At 43.3% G+C, this 20,870-nt stretch overlaps 1 protein-coding gene across 1 annotated transcript in view; it reads left to right on the top strand.

Moving 5' to 3' along the window:
- The window catches only part of pde6a (phosphodiesterase 6A, cGMP-specific, rod, alpha), a gene marked incomplete at both ends in the record, with an annotated part of 40,077 nt that extends 20,154 nt beyond the window's left edge, over window positions 1–19,923 (top strand). Inside the window, 14 exons of the mRNA XM_083915872.1 lie at window positions 1,363–1,512; window positions 2,664–2,807; window positions 4,183–4,248; window positions 4,562–4,708; window positions 5,573–5,680; window positions 6,190–6,299; window positions 8,160–8,247; window positions 10,467–10,567; window positions 11,521–11,628; window positions 11,723–11,786; window positions 15,494–15,568; window positions 19,112–19,195; window positions 19,433–19,601; window positions 19,886–19,923. Of these exons, the coding sequence (XP_083771998.1) occupies window positions 1,363–1,512; window positions 2,664–2,807; window positions 4,183–4,248; window positions 4,562–4,708; window positions 5,573–5,680; window positions 6,190–6,299; window positions 8,160–8,247; window positions 10,467–10,567; window positions 11,521–11,628; window positions 11,723–11,786; window positions 15,494–15,568; window positions 19,112–19,195; window positions 19,433–19,601; window positions 19,886–19,923 (1,452 nt within the window). The remainder of the gene's footprint in view (window positions 1–1,362; window positions 1,513–2,663; window positions 2,808–4,182; window positions 4,249–4,561; window positions 4,709–5,572; window positions 5,681–6,189; window positions 6,300–8,159; window positions 8,248–10,466; window positions 10,568–11,520; window positions 11,629–11,722; window positions 11,787–15,493; window positions 15,569–19,111; window positions 19,196–19,432; window positions 19,602–19,885) is intronic.
- Between the last annotated feature and the right edge of the window lie 947 nt (window positions 19,924–20,870).

Consider the following 20,870-nt stretch of genomic DNA (forward strand, 5'->3'; position numbering starts at 1 on the left):
ACACCAGTTTTTCCTCTAAAAGTAACATTAATTTGGTAACAGCCCACAAGTAGCAGCTCAAAGTGAGTAGATTGTATTTGATTTCTACAGAAAATCCATCTTCTCATTTGATGTAGCCTATTAAAAGAAGTAGAAAGTAAAAGGCGTCAGTATTTGTAGCATGCACATTTAACACTGTGCATGAATTTATCAACCACAAGTCTCCCTTAGAGAGAGGGGGAGAAGTTCAGCCATCCGTGAGGAACTCAGAGTAGAGCCGCTGCTCCTTTGCGTTGAAAGGAGCCAGTTGAGGTGGTTCGGGGATCTAGTAAGGATGAACCCTGGGCGCCTCCCTAGGGAGGTGTTCCAGGCACGTCCAGCTGGGAGGAGGCCTCGGGGAAGACCCAGGACCAGATGGAGAGATTAGATCTCCACACTGGCCTGGGAACGCCTCAGGATCCCCCAGTTAGAGCTGGTTAATGTGGCCCGGGAAAGGGAAGTTTGGGGTCCCCTGCTAGAGCTGATGCCCCCGCGACCCGACCCCGGATAAGTGGATGAAGATGAGATGAGATGAACAAAGGTTCCTCCCCAAGTCTGTTCCTCTGCAAGTATTAATCACACACTATAGTTTGACTTGTAGCCCAGCCCTAGTGTGTTGAATGGATTTGGGACGAGCCGCGTGCGTTCTGTCTCTGATGTGTTTTTTTCCTGTATGACCACTGAACCCTGGTGCAAATGAGTCCCTCACATCATATGTCACTGACCTTTGTCTCTCTGCTACTGCTAGTGCTTCTGCTTATCTCTCTTTTCCCTCTTTTCTGTTATTGTGTGTGTTGCTTTTTACTCCATTGTAAGGAACTTTAGGTGTATTTGTATGAAATAGGGTTAGATAACTTAAGGTGTTACATCGCTGCAACATTTCTCATCTTCAGCATCTTAAACTGCTGTGAATGACTTCGGCCGGATGATGAAGAAACACACAACCTCTGAAGTTATTTGTCTATTTTTCTTTCATTCTGTTTTATTAGGCGACAGTTTTCCAGTGAAGGACGAAACTAGTTTTTTATTCTTTGCTTCTTTTTTTCTAAACATTTCCTCTGTGATGAAGCGAAAGGGCAGCAGTAGTTCTTCAAGAGCCCATTTTAAAAACAACTGCTGCTGCGGTGTGTTCAGATTTTAGGGGAATGAGCAGGTGAATTATTGATTCTCTCATATTTCCTGTGAACGTAGAAGGTCACGTTATATTCCTGTTTCTTGATTACAATTGTTAGTAAAGCAAATAGTGTTACCAGGGGCAAAAAAAGCCCCAAATTACTACCTTAAAGATGTGTGTGTGTGTGTGCGCGTGTGTGTGTGTGTGTGTGTGTGTGTGTGTACGCGCAGAAAGAGCCTCTGGACGACTCTGGCTGGACCATTAAGAACGTCCTGTCTATGCCAATCGTCAACAAGAAGGAAGAGATAGTGGGTGTGGCCACGTTCTATAACAGGAAGGATGGGAAACCCTTTGATGAACAGGACGAAACACTGATGGAGGTACCGCGTGTGTGTGTGTGTGTGTGTGTGTGTGAGTCACTGATTTATAAATACACTCAGGCCATTCACAGCGTGTGCATTATTTATCACCCGGCCTGGAGGCTCTTTACTGAAGTTCCTCTGTTTGCCTTGCTGCTCAGAGTTCAGTCCAAACACACAGCACGACAGTGTGATGCTCGACTGTTCCTCAGAATGAAAGTAGTTTTAGAACAATTTTCATTTTGACATTTTATTATGATGTTATGCATTATTTGTTGTATTGCAGAAGGGATTTGACCAAAATCCACTTCAGAAAGATTTTAGATGCTGCTTTAAGAAATAGTGTGTGGTAATGTTTGTCAGTAGACAATAAGTACATTTACTCAGGTGCAATATTGAGATACTGTACTTGAGCCTTTTGAAGAAGAAGAATTACTTTATTAATCCCATAACGGGAAATTCAATTATTTCCACTCTATTAATATTCATGTTACACACACAGGCCCGAAATACAAACACATGCACAAACAGGACCTATATACATGCAGTAGAGTGAGGGGGCTGCCAGTGGGCCGGCGCCCCGAGCAGTTGGGGGTTAGGTGCCTTGTTTAACAGCACCTGGCAACCTAGCACCTCTCCAGCCACCAGTCCACACTCCATACATGGTCCACACAGGGACTTGAACCAGCGACCCTACGGTTCCTAGCCAAGTCACCTATGGACTGAGCTACTGCCGCCCTTAGTTCAACAGCAGAATCTCAATTAGTGAACTATGTCTTGGCTGGGAACCGTAGGGTCGCTGGTTCATGTGGCCCGGTGTCAGTATTAATCGGTCAATAACAATAAATACTTTTACTTGCTTTTATGATAATCATGCTTAATGACCTATATTTTAGTGTTGCTACTTTTACTTAAAGAAGCTGCACTGAACACTCAGAACCTTTTTAAGAGGAATGATCTGAACTTTTTCCACCACTAACAGGAAGTGATGCATTTACTTCACTTGGTTTAGGACCGAAGAAGGCAGTTAGCTTAAGGAGTGACACCTCCTCTAGTTAACATAGACATTTGACTCACCTGCCAGCAGTAATAGGCTGTTAACTCTCTCTTTCTCTGTCTCTCTTTTACACATACACACACACACACACACACACACACACACACGTGTCCAGTCTCTGACTCAGTTCCTGGGCTGGTCCGTGCTGAACCCTGACACCTACGACAAGATGAACAAGCTGGAGAACAGGAAGGACATCTTCCAGGACATGGTGATGTACCACGTCAAATGTCGCAAGGATGAAATCCAGCACGTTCTGGTGAGTGAATCAATGTGGACATGAGATGCATGGTTCTCCACCGATGGCAGGGATGAATGCATCACTGAAACTTCTTTTCAAGGCTGATAAAAAGACAAACTATCGAGTTAAATGTATGTATGCATATGTTTCAGGCCTACTAGAGCAGGGATGTCAAAGTCAAATACATCAGAGGGCCAAAAAACAAATTTGCTACAAGCTGAGGGCCGGACTGGTTCAATGTTTATTAAAACGTATTAAAATGATTGCATATAACCTATTGAACCAGGACCTAACACAGTGAACCGTATTTTATTTAAAAATGAAATGAATAATCCAATATTTTTGTACGGCTCTGTCAGTAATTTCAAGTGAAAACATTTTTCAACAGACGAAAACAAACTTCATGTCCTGTACATTAAATGAATAATAACAATATTTTCTTATGACTTTAGTTATTTCAAGGAAAACATTTTCGGCCCACTTGAGGCGCTGCAGTGAGTTTGCGGGCTACCGTTGCATTGTGGGTAATGTAGTTTTGGTGCGTGAAAAACACCAGCAGGCGGCTGTGGCGTGCCGGGCGGTTCTTATACTAATCAAATATCCTCCCGGGGGCCAAGATCATTCATTCGCGGGCCGGATCTGGCCCACGGGCCTTGACTTTGACACCCATGTACTAGAGCGTTCCAAACATATTCTAAAGGCAACGTTTTTCCTACATATCGTACTTTTGGCAGGTTTTTAAAGCCTTGTAGAAATATTGATCAATATATTATTTTCTTCCCTTGTTCTCCTGACATATGTGAACGTGGCTACAGTATAACGATAACAGGAATATCTATATATATATATAAATATAAGTAATGAAAATGTGGCTGCACAGTAAGTTTGTAATGGGGCATGAAGGAGTTTTTAATGCTAGACTACAAAAGCACATTTTGACAGTGGCTTTTAGCCAGACTTTTGTAATTTAATTATAATTTGAATGAAACATTTCAATGGTTCTATTAATGTTTAAATTAGGGGCGTTTTTTTTGTTTTTTTGGACTCAAATAAAAACCACGTTCAGGATGAGATGGCGGATTTGAGTAAATACAGGAAAAGTAGACCGGCTAGAAGGGGAATGAATCTGTGCTTTGTCCTTTGATGTTTTTGCTGCACAGACCAAAACCATCCAGTCCCAAACCAGTCGGGTTGATATGGATGATACAAACAGGAGGAGAGCATCATTTATAAGCTGAAATAAGCTGTCAGATTTTCTATGAGGTGATTTGTCAGTGGACAGAGAGAACAAAAGCAGAGGCAGATGACCTGCTTTGACCTCAGATCAGGAGTCAGGTGATTGATGCTAAACCGTTTCATCCAAGGTGAGCGTTGATATTGTGTGTTTCCCCAGAACACCAGGGAGAGGTGGGGGAAGGAACCGGATGAGTGTGAGGAGGAGGAGCTCCAGGAGATTCTGGTAAACAACGAGACACATCCAGCTTGTGTTTTAAAAATGTTTTAAAATCCAAATCTTATCAGCCATGGACAAATAAATGCATTTCCCATGATGCAACATGACTCTGTGAGGGTGGAAAGACAGTGATGAGGACATTAAAGCGACAGATTAAACACGTGCCCTTTTGGTTATTCTGTTATGTTCCCTCTTTCTATGAGACAGTTTTGTGCTTTGACAAAGTATTCATTCTTCACATTCACACTTGGATCCACCCCGAGCCACAACAAGAGTCTATAGTATGCATTAATATATGTTTGTCTACCTCTGTCTACAGACAGAAGTCCTGCCAAACTCAAAGAAAGTGGAGCTCTTTGAGTTTCACTTCTATGACTTTCATCACAGCGAGCTCGATCTGGTGAAATGTGGCATCAAGATGTACTACGAACTGAAAGTGGTGGACAAGTTCCACATTCCCAGAGAGGTGGGCGGTTGGTGAAATGATGAATATCTTAGTTAGTTGGGCTGTTATTTTTCTGTTTAGTGCTAAATAAATGACAGTGATATACATCTCTAAGGCCTAAGAGTCAGAAAGTTGGAAGTTCATATCATACGATTTGAACACTCATCCTCCCTCAGTGTAACACTGAACGCCGGAGGAAGTCTTTTCTTCCGGTGGCCATCAAACTCTATAATTCATCTCCCCTGGTCAAGTAAGGAACAGTGGAGACACTGTGTCCTGAGCAAATGTCACTTTAGATCACTTTATATCATCACTGCATCACTTTATTTAGTTGTACTGTAACTTAGTTCAGTAAGAAATGCTGCTACACTTTATCACTGTTATCACTTATCGCTCCTTCTCACTTATTTAGTTTGTACTTGTTTTATTTCAACATGCTGCTAAACTGCACGCTGCGTATTGTTGTTGTTGTATAAACCTACGTCTAACCATAATGTCTGTTGCACTCTGTCACATTCAGTTATTGTTTGATTTATTTTATGTTAGCTTTGTTTTTATTTGATCTATGTTTTTATGCTTATTGTTACTCTGATCCTTTCCCATCTTTGTATTGAAACTGTTGCACAATCATTTCCCTCGGGATAAATATAATAAACTTGAATCTTGAATTGAGAGGGAACTACGCTAATTTCCAAAATTAATGCATGTTATTCTTAAAGACAGAATCCAGAGAAGTAAGCGCCCCGAGAGCACCTGAAAAATCTGCATGTTCACATGAAGAACATTGATATCCACTGTTCTTCATGTGAACACGCAGGGCCCAAAAAAAAACATTTGTTCCGTTCATGTAAACACAAGTTAACAGCTGAAAACTCTGTTACGCAGGCTCTGGTGAGGTTCATATACTCTCTCAGCAAAGGCTACAGAAGGATCACCTACCATAACTGGAGACACGGATTCAACGTGGGACAGACCATGTTCACCCTGCTGATGGTGAGACCCACACAGAGAGACACTCTTCCACCCCTCTCTCCTTCCATCTCGCTCTCCCCCCCAAGTCATCAATCCCTCACCACCTGCTCTCAATCTTCTCCTCCTCCTCCTCCTCGTCGTCATCTTTCCTGTTCCTCCTCCTCTCTGTGATTGAAAATGATAAACATCATTTCTCCTCTTTTATTCCTTCATCTGGAATGAGATAATGTGTCTGCAAATTAAATGTGAGTCAGTGTTGCCTGAACTTGTCATTAATATGATAAACCAGTGGGTGTCGTGGATCATTGTTTACATATATACAGTCCCAGTCAGCGTGTGTGTGTTCGTGTGTGTGTGTGTGTGTGTGTGTGTCCTGTATTGTGTGTGTGTCTTGTACTTTTAACCAGTACAAATGCCTGTGTTTGTTTGTGTGACATGCATATGTGATAATAATTATAATATAATATGAACTCAGTGACTCATGAATGCTTGCCTGCATTGACTCGGCCTGTTTGTGTTTGTGTTGTCAGACCGGTGATCTGAAGCGTTACTACACAGACTTGGAGTGCATGGCCATGGTGACCGCTGGCCTCTGCCACGACATTGACCACAGAGGAACCAACAACCTCTACCAGATGAAGTAAGACGGGGGATGAAGGGTTTTCAGCCTGTTGTTTAATCAACTGAAAGAAAGGTGACAGGTTTGATGCCTGCTGGGACTTCCAGATTGACCCTGTCTGTATGCAGAAGTAGTTTCTGACATACTGACCTCTTAGACGTAACTAGTGAGCTTGACTGTGCTTTGATTGTTGCCTATACAATTCAAATTGATGCAACTTGACTTTACGTGTTTAGTTATATATTTATTTGTCTTTACACGATTTTTGCTAAAATGTATTTGTGGCATTTGCTCTAAAACTATATAGGTTCAGGCTGTTTGTGTGTGTGTGTGTGTTTGTGTGTGTGTGTGTGTGTATTTCAATCATTTAACTGCTTTAAAGACATTATAGAGCTTTGGAAACGTAGTAAGAAGATAACCTACGACAAGCATAAACCTAAGAGTTGAGTCATTTTCCAAAAAGAACCAAGACGGCTGCAGCTGACGTGCAACTTTTTGTTGAAGTACTATTGTCAAATCTGATGAAAAAAACACTTATTTACAGACGTGTTGATGTTACATCATCACAGCTCGTCATTGCACGCTGTAGTCTTATTACATTTGTGCGTCACTCAGGGCTGCGTCACGAGCTTCGCTGCTCCGATTGGTCGTCGTCGGTCTATCCAATTGCATCCAGAGGCATTTTCGTCTCTGGCCGGTGATACCCTTGGAAATCGAAAAATTAACTGAGAGGTTCCAGACTAACTCGCATTTGTGATGTGGTCTAGAAATGTCAATTATAGGCTCTTGGGAAATACTGCGGATATTAGAGTCAGTGTGAGAACGCTGAGGCTGTCACAATAATTGGCTTTGGACTTTGATAAACAAGAACATAAAAGCTACTGTAGCAAAAAGAACAGCTGAGTAACAAGTGCTTTTAACAAAGAGCCTACGCATTGCAATACAGTACATGCATGTAGAAAAAGCATGCAAGTAATTTTTTTTGGTCTTTTGAGTGCAATCCTTAGATATATACTGGAGCACGCACGTCGTCTCAGTCATGGACCAGGATTCCTCTCGGTGTTCGCGACCCCCAGAACGTAGCTTGTTCCTCACCTCAGATCTCTGTGCCCAGCCATGTCTCTGCAGCTACAGCTAGTGTATGTGTGTGTGTGGGTGTGTTTATGTTTGTGTGTATGGCTACGTATGTGCGTGCGTGTGTATATGTATTTGTGTATATTTGTGGGGCTTGGAGGTTTAGGTTTTCATGGTTTCTTTGTTGTTCATGTTTTTTCTTTTTGTTTATTCTAACTTTGTGATACAAAAAGCATGAAAAGTGCCAAATAAATAAAGTTTATTTGATTTTATTTCAAATTAAATCCTGAAGTCTTACAGGAGGACTTGTGGAGCAGAAAGCTATAACCTATTAGTTAAATTATGAATTGAATATAAGCAAGGGTAAAAACATCAACTTTATATTAAAAAAAACAAACATAAACAGACATAAAGTAAAAATAAACAATTTGATCCATTAAAAAGATGGTTTTATTGATGCCTTGCTGCCGTGACCCGATTTTTTCCTCTCACTTTGTAAAACCGACAGCTTGGTTATTCTGAGAGCGTTTAATAGACTCAAGGTAACAGCAGCCACTCCTCCTGTGTTCGGGCGAGCCGACCTCAGCTCTTTATGTGAAGGTAACGTCACACACTGAGAACATCAATGAGCTGATATTGACCAGATACACCTCCAGCTGCTCTGCTCCACCTGCTGATGGATGTGCTAGTGAGAGCCGCCATTAGCCGTGGACACTGCGTGCCAGGCCCACCCTGACTCTTCACATGCATGATTTATCACAGTGTAACCTCCCATGCGTGATTGTTTGTGCGTGTGTGTGTTTCCAGGTCTGGGAATCCTTTGGCGAAGCTTCACGGCTCCTCCATCTTGGAAAGACACCATCTGGAGTTTGGCAAGACTCTTCTGAGAGATGAAGTATGCTGCAGTGCACATACATGCATACACACAGAGAGTAGACACATTACACCTGTACAATTAAAAACAATGCAATGAAATATTCGTTAATATGAAGAGCTGAAGCCCTGTCTCTCTTTTAGCTTGCCTCTGTAACTCCGTGGGGATAAAAAATATGACGAAAATGTTTATTTTTTCCACCATTTAATGTTTGTTAAAGTATTTACTTTGCTAATGGGAACATCTGCAAAATTCATGATCATATACAGTATCAACTCTCTGTGTTAAGTATTTGTTATTTATTCATTATTTATTTAATGTATCAGAGTTGTCACACATCATTTCTGTTTCCTGTTTTCTTATCAAGTAGGTCTGTTTTGATTTTTGTCACGTAGTTTTGATATTAGATGAGTCGGACTAATGAGCTAGCCACGTGAGCCGATCCTGCTCTCGCAAGCTCCATTGTATGTTACTCTCAGATCAGCTTGGTAACACGCGGCAGAGAAAATTTTGAGCCGTTTGCCAAGCGACCGAACCAATCAGCGTCAGTGGTGATCCAGATTTAAGTGTGATGAAATGAGAAGCGACTGTTCAGTGTAAACAACATGGCGGCTTCCGCAGATGAGATGAGCAGCCACTCTCTAACAAGCCGCTCTCTAACAGGCCGCTCTCTAACAGGCCGCTCTCTAACAGGCCGCTCTCGAACAAGCCGCTCTCTAACAGGCCGCTCTCTAACAGGCCGCTCTCCAACAGGCCGCTCTCTAACAGGCCGCTCTCTAACAGGCCGCTCTCGAACAAGCCTCTCTCTAACTGGCCGCTCTCCAACAGGCCGCTCTCTAACAAGCCGCTCTCTAACAAGCCGCTCTCGAACAAGCCGCTCTCGAACAGGCCGCTCTCGAACAGGCCGCTCTCGAACAAGCCTCTCTCTAACTGGCCGCTCTCCAACAGGCCGCTCTCCAACAAGCCTCTCTCTAACTGGCCGCTCTCCAACAGGCCGCTCTCTAACAGGCCGCTCTCTAACAGGCCGCTCTCCAACAGGCCGCTCTCTAACAGGCCGCTCTCTAACAGGCCGCTCTCGAACAAGCCTCTCTCTAACTGGCCGCTCTCCAACAGGCCGCTCTCTAACAAGCCGCTCTCGAACAGGCCGCTCTCGAACAGGCCGCTCTCGAACAAGCCTCTCTCTAACTGGCCGCTCTCCAACAGGCCGCTCTCCAACAGGCCGCTCTCTTTGAACAAGCTGCTCTCGAACAAGCCGCTCTCTAACAAGCCGCTCTCTAACAAGCCGCTCTCTAACAGGCCGCTCTCTAACAGGCCGCTCTCGAACAAGCCGCTCTCTAACAAGCCGCTCTCTAACAGGCCGCTCTCTAACAGGCCGCTCTCTAACAGGCCGCTCTCGAACAAGCCGCTCTCGAACAAGCCGCTCTCGAACAAGCCGCTCTCGAACAAGCCGCTCTCGAACAAGCCGCTCTCGGACAAGCCGCTCTCTAACAAGCCGCTCTCTAACAAGCCGCTCTCTAACAAGCCGCTCTCGAACAAGCCGCTCTCGAACAAGCCGCTCTCGAACAAGCCGCTCTCGAACAAGCCGCTCTCGAACAAGCCGCTCTCTAGCACTTTTCTCTCTCCGGTTGTTCTGTTGGAATATAGACCGGGCACCTGAAATTGTGCCTTTTATCCGTACATTTCCGTTACACAAACGGCAAATATTTTTTACCAATATGTTGTTTACTTTCTGAGCTTTGCCTAGATCAGGGGTAGGCGATTCTGGTCCTAGAGAGCTACTGTCCTGCATGTTTTAGGTTTCTCCTGCTCTAACACACCTGATTCTAATGCTAATCAAACTGTGACGAGCATCAGCTGCTTGATATCAAGCGAATCATTAGAATCAGGTGTGTTAGAGCAGAGAGAAACCTAAAACATGCAGGACAGTGGCTCTCTAGGACCTACCCCTGGCCTAGACGCTGTTAGTACGTCACACGCTTCGTTGATCTGATTGGTTGATTTGGCCCGTATGTTGGTAATAGACAGATGGTTTATCCAATCAGCAACCAGTATTTTCACCCCTTCCCAAAAGAACTCCAAACGAGAGTTCCCAGATGGATCTGCTGAGACAATGAGAATCAATCCATCTGGCAGAGTCATGTTACTAATGATCCCCATCAGGGCATAAAACACACACTCCTATGCTTTAAGCTTCCCAGTATCCTTGTTGTTCTTTGACTTGACTTTCAATTTTGTTTCAGGCGTTGAACATTTATCAGAACCTGAACCGCCGTCAGCACGACACCGTCATCCACCTCATGGACATCGCCATTATCGCCACTGACCTGGCTCTGTACTTCAAGTCAGTACAGCTGCATGCAAATATATAATAATAATCGTTTAAATGAAAGGATGAACAATGGCTTTATTGACTGGTTTTAGCAATTAGTCACCTGTTACTAACCAGAAAAAAGTGGTTTATTTGGGGACACTCCTTGGGCGTGAGGCGGGGTTCACCCTATTGCAGGGCACATAGAGACAAACACATTCACATTCATACAGGCCATAGTCATCAATTAACCTAACACTAACAGTCTTTGGACTGTGGGAGGAAGCTGGAGGCGCCGGAGAACCCACAAAGACACAGAGAGAACATGCAATAGTATCAAAAGTACCAAAGTTATGAAGAAAACAAAAACAATACAGACAACACAGTGTAGCTTTAGCACGCAGCTAACATCAGCTAACCAGTAACCTGCAGCTGCACTTTCTTAAATCCTCCTGCTTCCCTGAAGTCACCAGTGTGGCAACGTTTTGCCTTTTCTTTTTGAGTTATACAAACAAACATTAAGCAGTAAAGCACACAGGCTCAGACCGGACGTCCTGGTGCATTCAGGTGCACTTAAACCGTCGTTGCAAAGCACCCTTTTGCCATGTAGAAGTTACTTTCCTGTACCTGCACTGTGTGCAAGTTGTAAATACATTTTTTACTGTAAGGTCTGAGGGCTTTTTCCCCCTCTTTTTGATGTAGCATCGAAAGTATAGTATCAAAGTTTATATTGCTGGTATTGTGACAACCTTAATATGCACCACAACAGACAATGATATATATATAAGATAATGTGTCTTCGTGTGCAAGAAACTGTACCGAAACTGAAAGAGAGTAAGACACACTGATACATGTTCATATCCTTATCATCAGACACACTTCCTGAAGTCTGCCCAGTAACCGAGCACCTCCGCCCCCTATTGCCCATCTACCTATACACAACAAAACCCTATCAAACATAATGATACTGTTTTCTTTCTGTTCAGGAAGAGGACAATGTTTCAGAAGATCGTGGACCAGTCCAAGACCTACGAGAACTGGAACGACTGGACCAAGTACATGATGCTGGAGACCACACGCAAAGAGATCGTCATGTAGGCACACACACACACACACACACACACACACACACACACACCGACACAGATTTACAGAAGTACAGATCTGATTCATGTGTTGCGTTTCCAGGGCCATGATGATGACTGCCTGCGACCTGTCTGCCATCGCCAAACCATGGGAGATTCAGAGCAAGGTACACACCTGTGCGATCTCGACACAAGGTCATTTTTATACTCCACACTAGCAGCTGTAAAATGGCACTCCAGCCTCGCTAACATGCAGCCACTCACAGTAATAAGGCGCACACTCGTACACTCGGCTCCAGGAGAGGCTCTGTGAGAGGGGAGCCAGTGATAAAGTAGGCAGAGAATGACATTCTGTCAGCGCTGCCATTTCTCTCTGCAGCGTTCAGGAGTGATTCTTGATGGCCTCATGCATCAAAAACAACTTGCTGCTTTTCATTCCCCTCATCACCGTCCGGCTGCCTCAGCATTTTATATCAGTTAAGTACATAATATACACATCGCCATCAAGCCTGCACACAGAGCATCTCCGGCTGTTTGACAGGCGCTGCTGGAGGGTAATCTTTTACCTTTATTTGTCTCCAATTGACGGAGAACATATGCTCTTTATCGACGCATGCAGCACGTTCTTATACACACACACACAAGATAGAGACTAATGGAGAGCAATTGCATCGACATGGTACCTGTAATAAAACCAGCAATGTTTGATACGACATCTGTCGACAGAAGACGTAAAGTTAACAATCTCATTTCTGAATACAAATTTATGTTTATTTTGTCAGATTTTCCTCCAGTCTATGTGTTAGTGGACTGTTGTATGTCTTCAGGCCGCTAAAAAAACATTCTGATCAGAGAAAATAAAAGAAATAAAGGGTTGAACTGACCCCACCCTTTGACCTTTATTCAACCGGTAATGAGGGGTCACAAGCCGACACAGCTTAATTTCAAATTGTCACAGGCTCAAAGTGTTGGTGCTCTTTCTCATTTTACAGATCAGTGGTTTCTGTGTTGTTATAGCATGCATCGTTAGAGAAGACATTTGACTTTTTCTCATTACATCTCTTTCACTTAGAATAGAAAATAACCCCACTCCACTCCACTCGGTAAAAGTGGTCCGTCGCTGTGAACACGCAACGAGCACTAACTCTTGGTAAAGTCTCATCAGCTCCAAACTCCAGCCGTGCTTGACTTATCCTTTGAAGATGGGGCTATTATAGAGAACAAGGCTGCGACTTCTTCAAAAACCCATTCATACTCGCGTGTGGTTCAGATTTATTTAAAACGCTGCCCTTCGGGGCGCCTGGTGTCTCAGTGCTCAGAGCAGGTGCCTCATACACGGAGGCTAAAGCGGGCCAGGGTTAGACTCTGACCTTTTGCTGCGTGTCGCCCCGCCCCCTCTCTCTCTCCCATTTCCTGTTAACCTCCAGCTGTTCTATTTAAATAAAGGCATGAAAGGCCAAATAAATTATCTTAAAACAGCCCCACAGCCCTCCATGTAGGGAGTTATCCTAACAGTTTTGAATACTTTGTGTTTCCTATTCATCTGTGTGCCTCCCCTCACCTCACCTCACTTGAGTGAGAAGCTAACGTGACTGTAAGTTGTATCTGGCATCGACGTTTACCACACAGCAAGCGTAACCGCACCAGCACCATCGGTCAACATGAAAGCAGCCCACAAGACAAAGAGTATAGAAGAGAAAGGCGAACACAGAGGATGTTTGAAAAGCTGATGACTTTCATCATTTACTTTTCAAATGCGGGGTCAGAATCGTGTTTTCTGTTCGATGTGATTGTCAGAGTGTGTGCAATAACAGTTTTCACCGTTGTAGCGGCATGGATGTGTTACTTGTCACTAGGAGGTAATATGTGTGTCTGGAGGTATGTCAATGCGTGGGCGGAATCAAGGGTGTGTGTGTGTGTTGTGTGTGTGTGTCTCTCACTGGAGCTGACTGATTGCTTGATGACTGACTTTGTTGACTATCAAAACCCAAATTAGTCACTGAGAGGGGAACACAGGGTTCTGTCGACGCGCTTTATCCAAAAAGGAAACGTGAAGCCGTCACTGCAGTTTGTGGGTGTTTATTTATCCTGTCGATGAAAAAGTACTTTTGTACGTACAGTTTGAGGATGGATTTGCAGAAATTGACTATATGATGGTAACAAGCTCTAGCGGTCAACAGAAATATGAGCACCCTGCCTCTCGTCTCTGCATCAAGCAAAGAACTTCCCAGTCAGACGCAGGTGGCATTCATCAAGCAATCAGTCAGCTCCAGTGACTGACACACACACACACACACACACACACACCCTTGACTCCGCCCACACATAGACATACCTCCAGACACACATATTACCTCCTAGTGATAAGCAACACATCCATGCCGCTACACGCGTGTCTCACGACCGACGATGATACGTCCTGTTCTATCCCAACTTTCCGCTACATTATAGTTTTAAGTTAATTTTGAGCTTTTTTCTCACAAACTTCTTTCCTCCACCTCAAGGCTTCAATAATCAATATGTCCATCTGTTACAGTGTTAAGAACAGCACATCTGGTCGTATCAAACTGAAAGAACAGTTATTCTTATTGCAAACAATAGTGCTCAGTGCACAGCTCTATATGTAGAGCAGTCACTCCGCCTGCACTGCATAACCAATGCAAATTAGGATATTCCACTTTTTATTTTTATTTTTAAGCAGTAGCTATTTTTTTCCAGCTTGGATTTCACCTTTTGTGTGCACCTGGTGAGTCAGCCCCTCTTCCCACACACACTGTCAGGATATCCATCTACAGCATCGGCCCTCCTGTGAGTTGTGCTCTAAAAGTAGTTTGGCGACTAACCCTTTCCTTATCACGGTGAATTCCACCCTGAATGCAGCTGTGACATATTTAGCTGTTATATGAAACCTTTCCGAACAGTTATGGTGGTTATTGTGCACAGAGAGGCCTGCACATCCTCAATACCAGGAAGTGATTTAACTCGAATCAATCTTTTGGCATAGTAGAGCTATAATAAAGACTTAAGATTGTCAGATTCCCACATAAAAATCTTAAAGCACAGATATAGTCATTCTGATTTTTAGTGGTCATGGACATCCCTCTCTAAGCTCAAGCTGCTTCATTCTCCGTAAGACCTTCCGCCGACATTTTTATGGCTGATATTTTACTTTCCCCTCGTTTCTGCCTCCCACGCACACCCAATATCTGGCTGCACCAGCCTCGTGGCAATTGTTCCCCAAAACTGCCTCGATGGCTAAGTCTTTCTAAAAACAAGCTTTTTATCCTGAATACAGAATTCACATATGATTCATCAGATCTCATGTTGCTCCTTTTTAGGTTTATGAGGGTCGACAAAAAGAGGCTTTCATCTCATCAACACAAAAACAGCCAAAGGACATTGTGCGAGCTTTAAGGGCTCATTTTAACAACATGTACAGGAAGATGTCCTGCTCGTTAAATATCAGAGGCTGAAGTTTTGAGTCTTAATCAATTTTTCAACTGAAGGGAAGTAAATTAAACCATTTTAATAGTAGCATAATCATACAAGCATGCATATCAAACTCTCTCCAGTTACTCTAATGTGACGGTTTTCTACTTTTCTCTGTTTTGTCATTTTTCCTTTAACATCTTTTGGTTTTCCGACTGCTGCACAAAACAAGCTACGTAGAGATAAGCCCTACAAATACAGATGCAACATATTGAAATCCATCGAACCATTTATCCGGAGGACTCAAAACCACAGAGGACTATGTTCCTGTCGAAGTGGTGATCAAAATCAACAAAATGGTCGTACATGTGATTGTGTTTATTGTCAATTTTTTGTGTTTTCGACAGCATCACTGACACGAATTCCTGTTTGATTCACCCCGTAGGTGGCGCTGTCTGTTGCTGCAGAGTTCTGGGAACAGGGAGACCTGGAGAGGACGGTCCTGGAGCAAACTCCCATCGTAAGGACACAGAGAGCGAGATGCCTGAAAGGGAGATAGAGAGAGAGAGAGAGATGCTAAATATAAGTTTTAAAAGGATCGAGTGGATGCATGCCTCCTATTGACACCCCCTGGAGTAAAAACACTAAACCCCTCTAGCTCCAGTGGCGCTGCGGCTCTATTTATAGTTGACCTCTGACGTCAAACAAGAGGATTTCCCTTTGAAAATCAATAAAGCTCAACATAATCATAATTACTAGATGGGTTGTATCAGGAGGTAAGATGTATATACAAGATTTGATCAAACACTGATTGCTACACAGTATAATTATCTAGATCTTTATCAGTAATAATGATGTTTGACATTTATCTATTTTGACCCTGACTCGACCACAATTACTTCTTAGATAGATAGATAGATAGATAGATAGATAGATAGATAGATAGATAACTTTATTTATCCCCGAGGGGAAATTAGGTCATCGTAGCAGCGGTACAAAACAATCAGAAGCACAAAATATAAAATACAAAATATGAACAACAATAAAATAAAAAGTACAGTATCGCAGATAAACACTATATTACAATAAACTATGTGGATTTTAATGTGCAAGAGAGAGAAAGGTGTATTTCAGTGATAGGTCACTTTGAATAGTGTGAGTTTATTCCCTGAGCGTCGTAGAGCGTTGCTGTGCAGCGTCGTAGAGTCTGATGGCAGCAGGTAGGAACTGTTTCCTGTGCCGTCTTTAAGCAGCGAGGTTGGATGAGTCTGCTGCTGAAGCTGCTCTGAAGCTCGTCCAGGGTTTCATGGAGGGGATGTGAGACATCGTCCGTGATCACCAGCAGTTTTGCATCCTGTGCTCCACCACCTCCTCCAGGGTGACGAGCTTAGAGCCGACAACAGACCCTGCCTTCTTTATGAGTTTGTTTAGTGTGTTCGCGTCTTTTGCTTTGATGCCTGTGCCCCAGGACACCACAGAAGAAGAAGATGGTGCTCGCGACAACAGACTAATAAAACATCTGAAGCATCCGGTTGCAGACATTGAAGGACCTGAGCCTCCTCAGGAAGTGAAGCCGGCTCAGGCCCTTCTTGTAGACTGCCTGTGTGTTTGCGGTCCACTCCAGTTTATTGTCCAAAAAGTTTAAATAACCTAAAAAAAAGCTTCAGACCCTCTATGGTTAGATCAAATTTTAAGTTTTTTACAACTATTATCTGAAAAATGAGAACATGATCCTATAGTTTGAACTCCTTCACGATCCACATCTAATGTGTGATCAACCCTTTGAGTTTGCATTATAGAATATTATTTTGTGCTGCTGGATTTTAGCTTTTCCATAACTCGTGTTTTTCTTTAAACTAGTTTGTGCCGGTAATTTAAAGTTTGGGAGAGGAGGAGAAAAGCTCCGGTGAGTGGACAGGAATCATGTGAATCAAGGCAGGACGAGGCTCTCCTTGAGGGATCAATACAGGATGGAGAGCAGGAAGGACACGATTAGAGAAAAGGAGAACAAGAGGCAAAAACGCAGTTGGCCGAAAAAATGATAAGAAAGATTTAGTTCTCCGTGGCGGTTGGTGTTGGGGCGATGTACAGGCCATTATGCGGAGCACTGATAAAGCAAGTGCGGGCACTGTGGCCCTAACCCAGCCGACCGTACCCTCCCCTGGGTCTCTCTCCACCGCTCTGCCTCTGTGTCTCTCTCTCTCTCTCCCTGCTCTATTTCATTCCCTCGCGTCCTTGAGACAGTTGAAGTGCGAGAAGCACCGTCCCACACACTCTGACCTCAGAGTGCTCTGAATTTAATAGCATGTGTGTCAGCAGGGAAAACATTTCATTTTGATCAGTTTGTATTTTCCCAGCAGTCCATTCTGTGACTCACTGCGGTCCGACGAGAGAAAAAAATACTTTGCAGAGGCTGCAACACTTTTATTGAGAAATGTAGGTGGGCAATTCTGACAGCAATTATGGCCGGTGTAAACTTTCTGACAGGTTTGTACAGTCCACCATGCTGCTCAGGCTCATGCCTCTTTGAATGTGGCTTCTAATGTGAATCTAATGTAACTTCACATGTTCCTTCAACGTTTTTTAAACTCTCCCCTTTTACAAGCATGACAAGTCTACGCGTTCCTCCTCTGTATACCAAAGAGAGTGAGGCTTCTCTATGAGGAGCGTTCACTTGGTGCTACCTGAGAGAGACTGATTGGCTTTATGGTCCCAATTGGATGCTTCTATCATTTGAATTTCTTTTTTTTTTGTTTTGAATCTACAGTTTCAAGATAGTGTAGATAGAGCGCTCTCCCTCTTTGTGATTGTGACTTGTTTTCATGGAAGTTTCTGGAAATGGGGATCGAACCACCACCCATGGACTTATATAGCGTCTTTCAGTGTCTTGCCCAAGGACACTTCGACATGTGGACCGGGGGGAGATGGGGATCGAACCACCAATCTCTCGAACAGAGGACGACCCACTCTGCCACCAAGCCACAGCCGCCCCAATTGATTAAAGGACCAAATAACCTGGAAACAATCAATATTTCAGCCTTCAACGTTTTTAAACTCTCCCCTTTAACAAGCATGCTAAGTCTGCGCTTTCCTCCTCTGTATACCAAAGAGAGAGATGCTTCTCTATGAGGAGCGTTCACTAGGTGCTACCTGAGAGAGACTGTTTACTTGGTGAATCTACAGTTTCAAGTTAGTGCACTCTCCCACTTTGTGATCCTGAAAAATCTAGAAATTGAGGGACTTGTTTTCATGGAAGCATCTGGAAATTGATTAAATGACCAAATAACCTGGAAATAATCAGTGTTTCCCTGGAAAAGGGGAATTTTAATTTCAGCCCCCTACTCAGATGAACTAACCTATCTGCAGATAGTGTTTGAAACTCGACTTGTTGGTACGATAAGCTGCGCGGCATGACACTTGAAAGAGTGTTTACCAGACGCAAAGCAGAACGAAGCCTTTTCATTTTGACACTTCATGTCAGTCCATCTAGGGAGCAGACTGGAGTTTTTTCACAGTCAAGTCTATATTTTCTGGAGTCAAGAGCAGGTTAAATGTGTCATTACTGGGCCTACTGGTAAATTATATAACCTTTTGTGGGCAAGTGCTGTCCTGTATTCTCAAACCTCCTTGAGCTGTCCTGGGAAATCGTTCCTTAAAACGATCGGGAACTCTTTGTCTGTAGCTGATAAAAACAGTGCATGTGTACAAAAAAACTCCATAAAGTGGTCCGCTTTAGTGCTTTACTGGGGACGGGAAGGCACTGGTGCTTTGTGTAAGGACCTCTAGTAACTTTAGTTTCTTCAGGTTTCTGTTTCTTTTTTTTAACCTATAAAGAGACACCAAAGTTAAATAACTTGATCCATTTTAAATGAATGTATTCCCCAATTACAGAACGTTATCATCCATAATTATAGAATAAGATAATGGGGTGGACAAAATAGCAGCACCACCATTTAATCTTCATATAGAGAAATGCATTAAGATGCAATGGCTGAGCAGTAGGGTTGACGACCACATTGGTGTATGTGAATGTTTCAAACACTTTTTCTCTCCTCCCCTTCAGCCGATGATGGACAGAACCAAAGCAGCTGATCTGCCGAAGATGCAGTGTGGTTTCATCGACTTCGTGTGCAGTTTTGTGTACAAGGTCAGACATCGCACGGAAACATTCACTGCTGATTCCCTTTAACCTCCGACACACTCACTGCAGTGAACACCTGCAGCTGTACCTGTGGGTACAAGGGTATCTTATCTAGGAATTTATGGCATTTTAACACTAATTTACCAGTGTTATATTCATATGATTTAAGAAAGGTTTGGATCTAAAGAAGCTGTATGGTGGGATTCTATTCATGTTCACTTGTCGTCCTTTCGTGTTCTCCAGGAGTTCAGTCGTTTCCATGTGGAGATCACCCCCATGCTGGACCGACTGTTGAACAACAGGAAGGAGTGGAACGCCCTGAAGGAGGAGCACGAGGCCAAACTGGCCGCCATCGAGGAGGCCAGCAAAGCCAAGGAGGAGGAAGCTCAGAAAAATGCAGCAGCCAGGCAAGGTAGGAGGCCCTCAGACACACGAACACACACACACAGACAATGCATTACTCTCAGGTTCATGTGGGACGTAAATGCCTCTGAGCCTAAACAGTCCGTGTGCCAAATCTGAGGTGCATTGAGTGAGAAATGTGCGTTAAAACTGCTGATTGGTAACCAAGTGTAGACATCGTAAAAAGCTTTTCAGTGCATTTTGATATCAACATAACTGCCACTCTGTTTTTCTGTCCTTTCTTCCTTCCTTCCTTTCTTCTTTCTGTCTTTCCTTTCTTCCTTCCTCCTGCAGCGAGTGCGGCCCAGTCAAAGACTTGTATTGTCAGCTAAAGATGCTACAACAGTACCAGGTCGCTCGCTACATCGCCGTGGCCCAGCGTCGGGTTCTCTGTCATTTTGGAGATCTCATCTGAAAGATCCAGTTTACTTAGTGCATCTCTTTTTTTCACTACACCTGTAATCACTGTCTCCTCATCTTTTGTTCTCTTCTGCTTTCCTACTGCACTGCTTCTCCCTGTCCATCCTTTGATGATGTATCACTCATTAGATGCATTATGGTGTATTAAGGTGTTTGTGGGAAGCTCCATCATCTGAGGGTAAGCTGTACATGTAGCAAGCTACGTCTGCTATCTGAAAATGAAACCTGGGAGAGCGTCAGTAAGCAAGTGTGGACCTTGGGAAGCTTTTGTAAACGTAAATGCTGAATGTCAGCTACCTTTAAGCATTTTCAATACACACAGAGAGTTTTCAGAACAGTCACTACTCACACCCCATTATCATGCAAGAGCAAGACATTTATTAAAACCAGCAGCTGCTTAGAAAGATGTACTATGAAAATGTTAAAATACACAGTTGAGTAGCAAATGGTTAAGGTATGCAAACAGTCATTTTAAAGCATATTTATATAGTCTATAATATGTCATAAAAAAGTGTAAACGTCCATCCCAGTTTCTCAAATTCCAAAGTGGGATTATATATACATGCACAACCACTCAAATGAGTTTCATGAGTCAATCATTCCAGAGGATGGCACTTAAAAGCATTACTGAAAACAACTACAATACATGGAGACATACAAAACGATGGGACCAAATTAGGACTGATCACAGCATCGACCAACTCTTGTACCCATGGCTCAAACTCCACCAACTTTCCCCACAGAGCACCATCAGAGTTGTGATGATCTGATCTAAAACAGAGAAAAGAAAATCTACTTATTTTAGAAGCTGAAAACATGAAAATCAATTGGTTAACAAAGTGGTTGGAGATTATTTTTC

This window comes from Echiichthys vipera (assembly GCF_963691815.1).
Source record: "Echiichthys vipera genome assembly, chromosome: 6".
NCBI lineage: Eukaryota > Metazoa > Chordata > Actinopteri > Perciformes > Trachinidae > Echiichthys > Echiichthys vipera.